Below are 10,993 nucleotides of genomic sequence, written 5' to 3'. Positions count from 1 at the left end.
GAAGCAAGCATTGGTTCACTTTTTTTTCTTTGTCTAATTCTATTCAGTGTTTGGACAAAGGCTAAATCATCTTTTTGTCTCATAATTTCAGTAAGTTCAACAAGTTTGAAATTACCGTTCCATAGGTCTATGACACTTTCATGACATAAACTATTACCTTTAACTGGTCTGAGTTGCCACATATCTCCAAAACATATGACACAGATATTTCCAAATAACTCATCGGTACCCTTTATTTGCCCTAATCGCCCATGAATGTAACAAAAAGCTTATGATCTACCATTGAAATTTCATCTATAATTAATATTTGTAAGTTGCAATATTTACATCTTAATGTATTAATAGTTTCTTGTCCCAATGGTTGATAAGGTGGAAATGAGAAACCCTTTCTTATTGAAAAACTGCTGTGAATAGTTGACGCTCCAATATTAAAAGCACTCACCCCAGTTGGTGCGGTCAAGAGAACAGTGATGTCATTTAAACTTTCTGCAGTTTTCGCAAAAATTCGAGACGCTTAGTATTGAATACATTTGATAAGGTGAGATTTACCGGTACCAGCTGAACCAGTAACAAAGATTCTAAATGGATCGCGGTTTAAACCATTAACTTTGTCCAGACAATACTGGCGAACGCCATAAAAAACCTGAGATTGTATTTCATTCAGGGATCTAAGTAAGGGAATAGCATCACTTTTCGAAATAGTATATTAGTTTCAGTGCAAACTCTGCTACTTTGACCTTTATCATATAAAATGTCGGGAATTTGAGGTGTATTTTCATCGTCATTTTGCAAAGGTCGTGAAAATTCGAACAGGTAAATGTAGTGAAAATTCACTGCTCTAAATGAGCATTTGTTTAAATATTGTAAGTGAAAATATAGCACAACTCGAAAAAACGTGAATTATTATAGAGCTAAAAGATTATGTAGTCAGACTAATTTATTTATGACCTATAATAAGCTTAACAGACGACAATAAATGTTGTTTGCTTTCATCCCCTCAGCATAACACCAATAACCAAAAATTGCTGTATAATGTATCTTGGAGATAGAGTTCTATTAATGGTACAGACAAACAGACAAAATTCGAACTGGTTAATGTATCAAAAAGTCACTGCTCTAAATAAGTGTATGTTTTATTATCATAAGGGGAAATTTTGCAAAAAATAAAAAAAAAACTGTGAATTATCATAGAGTTGAAAGATAGTGTAATTAGATTAATTTATTTATGACCTATCATAATCTTAGCGGAAGATAAAATTGCCCTTAGCGGAAGATAAAATTGCCACTTTCTTTTTATGCTAAGGATTAGCGCAGTCGGAAGCCAGTTGAATTGGTGCCTGCTAGGCGATTTAGTGCTGTGGGTTAGAATCCCGCTCTGTATTCTGATTCCACGGTCAGTGTATGCTAGAGACAGCCCGCTGTTTGCTTTTATTCCCTCAGCCTAATTAACACCAATAACCAAAACTGTTGTGTGTATCTTGCGTGAAAAAATTCGAACAGGTTAATGTATCAAAAATTCACTACTCTATATGAGTTATTAAATTATTGTAAGTGAAAATTGAAAAAAAAAAAATTTTAAGTGTTAAAAGATTACATAATCAGATTAATCTGTTTATGACCCCACTTGGTTCATGCCCACGAAGTCACCGCTTGGGTCTTAATTAACCATGTAGAAACCAAAAACGGTGACTTCGTGGGAATTTTGTCAAAAAAAATGGATTTTGAGAACAATAGGATTACTGGATGTTATCATAGTACGCTTAAGCCGATGTAATCAGGTTATAGCCAATTAACAATATTCTTCAAGTAATTCATTTATTTACAACATTTACTATTTCAGTTTTACTAAGTATGATACAGAATCTGCAAACTCTTATACATTAAGTACGTTATTTCGATACTGTTCTATATTATTGCTAAGTCTTGATTTAAGTGTCTTGTATTTTCGTCTTTTGGGAGGTTGCTGCTGACCGGCCGCATACTGCACCATCCTTATTTCCATGGCATCTTGCTCTTCTTTCAAGAAATTAATGATTTTGAATATGTTGGGGTGGGCTTTTCCTACAATTTTCTTTACACGGCTATGCCAGCCTTTTAAGTTGTTGTTAGTTCTTGGGGTGTCCGAACCATAATGGTTCCATTCATGTAATCCATAAACACCCTCCAACCATTGACTTGTAACGTAGTCTGCAAGTTCTACTAATCTGGGGTCTGGCATATCACCCATAAAACACTCCCAACCATATCGTATTGAACTATTGGTAATATGGCACACCTTCGGATAAATCGGGTTATTTCATCATCATTACCATACTGCTGTGTCAGACCACACTGCTGGGTTCGTGGCCAAATACACTGGGTGTAATGGAAGAAACAGCCCTTTTGTTCTCATTTTAAGAGACTCATGTCTATCATACGATCTCTCATACGAACACCTTTAATCCCGTAGCGGCATAACTGTAAATCATCAAAGAAAATAAAACGGTGACTTCTTCATGGGAATTTGTAATTTTCTACCAACTACTTCACACCTGCATGTCAACAGTTCATATGGATAGCTTTCCTATCATATTATATAACCTGTTATAACACCTGTCAATCATTTAATCCCCACAATCTACAGATTTTTATCACATTTTTTATAAACATTTAACACTTTTATGCCTATTTTCACAAATTCAATTTTGTATTAAACCACCCATGTCCGAGGCGACGGCTTATGCATCACTTCCGGTTTGGGTTTTTTCTGCTAAGTGCATTCTAATTATGACTGACAGACAATATATATGGTTTTTGCCAGGCGTGGTTTAAAAAAAACGGAAGTTCTCACGCAAAAACCGGAAGTGATAGAAAAATTTTGATTGTATAAATTTACTTGTATGGAATTCTGTATATGTCCTGTGAATTTCAGATCAATCGGATAATTAGCTTTTTTGAAAATTTTGGATTCAAATTTTGTTGACAAAAATATTTAAAAATTGAATTTTTTTTAGCCTCACCAGATACGTCTTATAACAATGAAGCATATTTAAGAAAATTTCAGGTAACTTAATGCAAAATATTTGCCAATTATGCCATGGCACACTTCCGGTTTAGCAAAAATTGAGTTTTAGATATTCATTTTTGATTCCAGGTTATTTAAAAATGTTTGGTGAAGACAATTATGATATACCATTTTCGATTTTGTCTAGGGACGTTTCAAAAAAATAAATAAATAAATAAATAAACATAACGAAAACAAAGCATGACAAAACGATAGATTTGCCACGCAATAAAGTTCTACAGATGAAAAACTTATGATGCCAATCTGGTTTAATAGTATGATTAAAGTAGACAATAAAACCATATATTAAAAAGGAATGGGAACTTTAAGGGGTAAGATTTTTAAGTGACCTTCTTGATCTTAATGGGAATATACTGAGCTATAATGAATTTTGTGATAAATTTGACATAATACCTAATTATGTAACCTTTTTGGGAGTCTGTAAATCAATTAAGCTTATTATCAAAACAAACCTGAAATCAGCTGTGTAAGATTACAGCCAGGCTATTTGTTGTATGTTACTAAATTATGTAGAGACATAAAGGGTTGCAAATCCATCTATAGTCACTTCATTGAAAATATCTATGAAAAACCTCAAAATGAAATCAAATATTAGGAAAATAAATTACAAAAGGATTTGATATACAAGTTGGCAAGTTATAATTTCTTGATCTTCCAATGTACTATAGATACCAAACTTATCTGGTTCCAGTATAGAATTACCATATTTTAGAAACAAATGATATTTTATACAAAATGGGTGTCACTGACAGTCCATTCTGCAGCGTGTGCAGAGAGAAAATCGAATCAATCAAACATCTATTATGGGATTGTCCATACAGCCACAAATTTTGGGAAAATGTTATTAATTGGGCAAATTGTAAGTTTGGGACAGAAATTGAACTTTTAGATACAAACATTCTTCATGGATACTTTTGAAGAAAACAAGAAGTTGGCAACTTGATTTTATGTATTAGTAAAATTCACATATTTAAGAATGGAAACCAGAAAATTAGTTTTGAAGGAATAAAGAATGAAATAAATTATTATATAGGTAATTAATAAATATAGATGTATAATGTATGATCATGCAAATTATATATAGTATTGTTCATTAAACTGGGCAGGTGTGTTTATGTGTAAATGAGATATGTAAATGTAATAGTATTGTATACTATGATATAATGTATTGAAAAATATTGTACTATGATGCATTTAGATAAAAAAAAATAATCTGATTAAAATGAAACTAGGTATGATTATTTATTTTTCAAGATGAGATCTTGGACAAGTTTGAATTTGAAGATTTTTTGATGAACAGTGTTTGAGTTATTGCCCGTGACTTAATATAAAAATATGTCAAAACTTGGTGTGATCATATTTACTGACAATATCAATATCCAAAAACATAAAATTGTTAACTGACATTTCTCTATTGTCAAGGGCAATAACTCAAAATTGCTAAGTGAGAAACTGGCAAAATACACCAAGATCTCATCAATATCAATAAATAGGATGTAAAGCTCCATTAATTTCATTTTATTTATCAACATAAACATCTCGCCAAATTTCATAAAATCCAGATGAAAACTGTAGTTTTTATTGTGCTCATGACTCTGTTCATCAAATCGTCAAATCTAAACTTGACCAAGGTGTTATTAATATATAAGATGACACTGAATTTCTGATAACATGATAACATGATAACATGATAGCTTGCCAGGCAAGGTAATATACGAACACTGGCAGTTTTGATTTTGAATAAAAATATTTGGCAGTACAGTAACAATTACCAGTATGAAATATTTAACCTTCAGTCATACATAATAATATTACCAAGTTTCATCAAAATCTGTCAAGAATTGGGCCTTCTAGAGTGTTTACAGACTGTGACAAAACAAGGGCAATAACTCATACTAAATATCGTTTTTGATTTTCCGATTTTCGATAGTTTCGTCAAAATCCACCAAGTATTGTGTCTGTAGTATTGTGGTCTGAATAGATAGAATTATTGGGAAGCTTTCAACGAGTTTCTGGAAAAAGTTGTAGAAGGTTGAATTTCGTGTTATAACATGGGAGGAGAAATGAATTAGTGGAGTGAGTCCAGATAGAACTCGATATAGATTTATTTCCCTTCTACATTACTGTTATTAGTTTATCCAGTCTTACTTTATTTTGATGTATGATGTACTATTTATAATAAATATGGTATTTCATCTTGTACTATAGTATCAAGTCTCTATGATCTAGAGAGCCCATTACATATTGCGACGAGGCTGGTGCCGGTTTACTGAACATTGTAGCCTAAGTTTTGTTGATATTTAAGTAAGATAAAAAAAACAAATTTCATTTTATATGTAAAGTTAAAACAGCTGGAAAAACAATATCATTACGTTTTATTTGTCAACATGTAGTCAATATTAGTTGAATTGCACAACTAGGACATATCAAAATATCAAAATAACAAGATGAATAATTCAAGTAGAGACATTTGAATGACACCATTTGTAGCTGATGCTGACCCAATTTCAACTGAACCAAAATGGGAGAAATAGATGGACGAATTCGAAAAACATGTGTTCATTATTTTTGTGTTACTGATGACGAGGATAAGATGCGATATTGTTAAACGAATGACAAACCTATCCCTTTAAAGTTAACGTAAAACAAGATTTACCATTTACAAAAGCAGTCTACTATGAGTTTTATTAAATTTTATTGGTTGAATTTACTGTTCTTTTAACATTTAAAATGCAATTATTAGGTTATATGATCACAGACAGTTTTAATTATCTTTCATGTGATTCTTTGAAGCCATGTACATAACCCATGATTATGTCTATAAAAGACACATTTATCTACAAGGTGGAGCTTTATTAAAGGATAACTTAAAATACCATTTTCATTACTTATCATGAACATTCCAGGTGACATTCCAGATTACTATTTTTTCATATTTATCTTTCTTTAATGTGGCATATTGAAGCCAATAAAAGAAATCTTGCATATGATTTTGATATATCTCAAATTTCTTTAGACCGTTGCGGCATATCTCAAATACAAATATATGCTTATCAAGAAGTCATATGGGACTGCTCCTTGAAATATGGCAAAAGTTATACAAAGGAATGATACATTGAATTGAGTTTATTTCAGTATCAATGTATTCATTCAAATAAGATCTGAATCCATACAAATTATATGCACATAAATCATTTTGATTCAACATTAGATTTCACATTGATTCATATTAATAATTCCACACAAAGTTTAGGCATCAAGTTACGCCAAGTCTTTCTGCTATAGATGTTTTTGAATTAACATTTCAGTGGTATCAGCTAAAGGTCAACCATGTAAATCTGCTAAATTGAGATTAAAAACTAGAAGTGAAGATTGGGTTGTGGTAGAAACAGAATGGTCATGTTATTTAAATCCTTGGTCCAATCAAGTTGATCTCATCTTCAGTAAACATGCCATTATCAGGTAGGTGTAATTCAATAATAGAATTTCAATCAAGACCAGATATTTGATCTACTTTGCCATCAGATGTAGGTTGATTCGGGAACACTTGTTATTTTATTGTTTGATATAAGTATTTAATAGTTGAGACTATCCCTTGAATATGAATATTTTCTTATAACAGACAAAAAGTGTGTCAGTAAGATAAATCTTACAGAAAGCAAGTAAAACTTACAATTCTTGTGTAAAGAATTATGGAAGACAATGTATGTCTTGTTTTATAGTGAGCCAAGTAATACAGATATTTTTCGTGAAAAAACGTCATTTAATAAAAGGCCAAACAATCCCGAAGAAGTAAAACAGTCACAAGTATCATCATTTCAGAAGAAAATATTAAAGATTTTAAAACAAACTGTAGACGTCACATCTTCATCATCATTAACTGTTAGTAAAGGTAATACAGGTATTCATTTTCATTATATTTTAGTTGGTTATGTATGTACGCTCTTTAAATCATACAGTCAAGTAACCTAATTTCGTGCTAACCTATTTTTCGTGCATCTCCAGAAATGATTAGCAATTCACATGTGCGACCTCGAGTGACCTCTATATTCTATTTTTGCATGTTTTAATAAACATGGGTTATCTCTATAACGTCAACCTGCAGAATTTTTTTTGTCATTTTAAAACCACTTTAAATTTATCATTTATTTCTGACATAAACAAAATTACCAAACATCACAATTTTTTTCGGCCAAATTTCCTTATAATCCCAAGCTATTATTGGAATTCCAAGTGTCATCTGCTAGAACATATTCCAGTGAACAAAGTCACATGACAAACTGAATTTTAGCAATAACTCTTACGTTTTACTTACCTTATTTTTTGTCAGTCACTATTTTTTTTCAAACCATTGTTCTTTGAAGGAATTGTCATAAGTTATAATGAAATATTATTGAAGCTAATTAATAAGAAAAGTTAATTATACCACAGGTATCCATAAAGGGTTTTTTCTCGACTTATTTATAGTTCAAACATTTTACACGAAAAGAAAATCGAAACAAACCAATTTTAATTATTATATAGAATGTCTGAGGAAACATCTAAGACATCTAAAAAAAAAATTCTGTTTTTATACACCCACATGAATATGCGTTCAATAAAAACTACACAAACCATTTCACAAAGTTTTTTACTGGTCCATTTTTAGTTGATCGAAATAATGTGGATACTCTATAGCACAACACATGGGTAAACATTCAAAAAAATAATCTACTATAGAAAAAACTAAGTAGTCCTAAAGTCCAACATGTTTCAAGAGCACAAAGGCTGCCTTCCTCAGAGACAGACACACATGAAATGACAGTTGAAGTTCGATGATGTCACTTTCCTTGGTAGTTGCTCAGTAACATTTCAACATTTTTCTCATGGTAGGAATCCAATATGGCTTCTTAAAATGATGATCATTCAATAGCCTAAACTAAGGAAGATGCAGTTGGTCCAAATAAAATAATCTGCTATAGAAAAAACTAAGTAGTCCTAACGTCCAACATATTCATAAAATGGCTGACAAGTTCGAATTTGACAATTTTTCCATGAACAGTTTTGAGTTATTGCCTTTGAAATTTTGAAATAATAGACGCTACAAATCAATGGATTTTGATGAAACTTGGTGTGAGCATTGTGATTGACAAGGCAGCAGTCAAGTTTGAAGTTGACGACTATTTGATGAAAATTTTATGTGTCAAAATTTTGTTGTGGGCACAATAGAAGCTACAATTTACAATGGATTTTGATGAAACTTGGTGTGAGCATTGGATATTGATAAGATGGCGGTAAAGTTCGAATTTGACGATTTTCCACTGAACGACTTTTGAGTTATTGCCCTTGACTAAGTACACAATAGAAGCTACAATTTTCAATGAATTTTGATGAAACTTGGTGTGAGCATTGGGATTGATGAGATGGTGGTCAAGTTTGAAGTTGACAATTTTTTGATGAAATTCTTTTTGAGTTATTGCCCTCGACAAAAATACATCAAATTTGACATGTAAACACTATATAGTTTTTATCCGATCATGATCAAACTTGATATGCCGGTATATATTAATGAAAGTTCAAATTTGTCTACGTTAGTTATATATTATATATCTTTGAAAATTTCAGACACAAAAGGAGCGTGATAATTCAATGCTCCTGGGTTATTGCTATTGATTTAAAAGATTTGTGGAAAAATTCAGCATAACTGACCCTAAATTGATGAGATTTTCAGGGTTTTTGAACTACAAATGCATAATGAAGATCTTAAATATGAGAAATTTGATATTGTTATGAAGATCTTCAATATATTTTTGGTCAATAAAGATTTAGTTTTCATCCCTGACTGCTGCCAGTGGGCGTATGTTAACTTGCCTTGCAAGCTATCTTTTAATTTTGACTAAATTCAGTGTTGAATCCTTCCCTTATATTGTCATTTTGACATCATTAGGTCATATTGTGGTCTTAAAACTAATTGTTAGGTAAGAGTTATCTCCCATATTTTCCTTCTTGATAAAACAGAGTTGTCCGCTCTGAAGGTAGATTGTTTGTCATGTGACAGGACATGTACTTTTGTGAGTTGAAGGCATGAGACCTTTTTATTCAAGCAAATCGTATCAACTCGCTTTGGGCAGCCAAGTTTCATCACTTGGTACAAATCAACTCTCCGTAAATAAATGCTAGCTTTGGTGTAGCAATGGCCGTTCAAGCTGACTTGGATGCCAGCAAAAAGAATGTAATTATTGTTTTTTCTGCCATAAAAGAGTGTTTTAGTAATCCAGTTAGGCCTAATTCTGTTATGAAAAGAAAATTAGGACAGTTCAACTCAGACATTATAGATGACTTCAGGTTTAGCGAGGAATTCAAGTATTTAAAAGATGATCGTAAATCTAGAATACAAAATTATATTTCGTTGATAAGCGGATACTCGCATGATAACTTCAAATCAAATTTCAGGATAAGCAAAGATTCGTTTATTGTTCTCAAAAACTACATCACCCCTATTCTTGCTGCTGCTCGGACAAGAAATTCTTGAATTTCTTATCGAAAATAAATATTGATTTTCATATTCTACTGTGGCACCCAAGATCCACTGATTCGAATTGCAGACCTATTTGGTATATGTGAAACATCTGTGTTTGATATAATTGGTAAGCAGAACCGGTCTTCTTTATTTTTTACTTTACTGATTTATACATACTATTAATCGGTAGATGAGACAATATGATTGGAAAAAACTTTTTTAATCTAGGAAAAATTGACACAATATATATCTGGTCCATGTATTTAAATGACAAATTTGAGCACAGTATAAACTGATTTGAAATAGGTTGAACAAGGGAGAGGTGTAATAGGTTCGTGTACACAGATATAAGCCAGAATAATCATGCGTGTCTGTCAATATTTAATTCTTGTTAGAAAGTTTGCATTTACATGAAGAAGATATTTATTAATTAGTATTTGTGAGAAATAACAACTGCTAAACTAAGCATTTCTGCTAAACTAAGTCAACTTATCAAGAGGTACCTGCTCAAAAAGTTCTTAAAATGGCCATCTGGTAACAAAGTAATTGATGTCTTCCAAGGGTTTGAAAAAACGCGACATTTCCCAATAGTAATAAGAGCGGTGGACGGAACTCATATCCTTATCAAAACATCAAAAAAAGATGGAGAAGTTTATATTAACCGAAAGAAATTCCATTCAATCAATGTTGCTGCAATGTGCGATCATCAAATGAGGTTTACTTTTGTGTGTATTGGCTGGCCTGGGTTAACTCATGACTCTAGGGTATTAAAAAACTCAATACTAGGGATCGCCTGTGAAAATTTGGATAAACGAAATGCTTTATTTCCTGATAAATGTCATATTTTCTGTGATTCTGCCTACGGGTGAAATTAATTTCTTATGACTGCATTTAAAGATAATGGTGCATTAACTCAGCTTGATAAGGATTATAATTTTTATCACAGTTCGACACGGATGAAAATTGAAAACGCTATTGACTCTCTGAAAGGCTGTTTCCGTCATCTTAAGTACATTGACATGCACAACCCTGAAAGACTTGTTGACTTTATAACAAGCTGTTTCGTGATGCACAATATTTGTTTATTGAACTCTGATGCTGTTGACGAATACCTTGTTGATGGAGGGATTGAGGAAACTCTTTTTAAGGGAATGGAAGTTGATCGAGATGAGGATGTAGCTGCTGTAGCCAAGCGAAGAGCCATTTCAGTGTTATTGTAATTGATCATCACCTTGTCAAACTGTAGTCAATCCAATAACAAATACATTTTAAAATAACATAAAATTATTTATATACCATAACTGGACATAATACATATTAAACAAATATATAAGGGAAGGTTTCTGTAAAATGAACATGGATTTTTTGATTTTTATTAGTTCTAACAAGTGTCGACAGGTTGTTTACAAGGCTTGTACAATAATAGCCCC

At 31.9% G+C, this 10,993-nt stretch overlaps 1 protein-coding gene across 1 annotated transcript; it reads left to right on the top strand.

Moving 5' to 3' along the window:
* Positions 1–3,799: 3,799 nt before the first annotated feature.
* On the top strand, positions 3,800–7,036 carry LOTGIDRAFT_165288 (hypothetical protein; the record flags this gene model as incomplete). The annotated part of the gene is made up of 4 exons (XM_009062292.1): positions 3,800–3,923; positions 6,373–6,526; positions 6,787–6,956; positions 6,990–7,036. The coding sequence occupies 4 exons, from the start codon at positions 3,800–3,802 to the stop codon at positions 7,034–7,036; spliced, it is 495 nt and encodes a 164-aa protein (XP_009060540.1).
* Between the last annotated feature and the right edge of the window lie 3,957 nt (positions 7,037–10,993).

This window comes from Lottia gigantea, assembly GCF_000327385.1.
Source record: "Lottia gigantea unplaced genomic scaffold LOTGIsca_50, whole genome shotgun sequence".
NCBI classification, from domain to species: Eukaryota; Metazoa; Mollusca; class Gastropoda; family Lottiidae; genus Lottia; species Lottia gigantea.
This window is presented reverse-complemented; position numbering and strand designations above follow the sequence as displayed.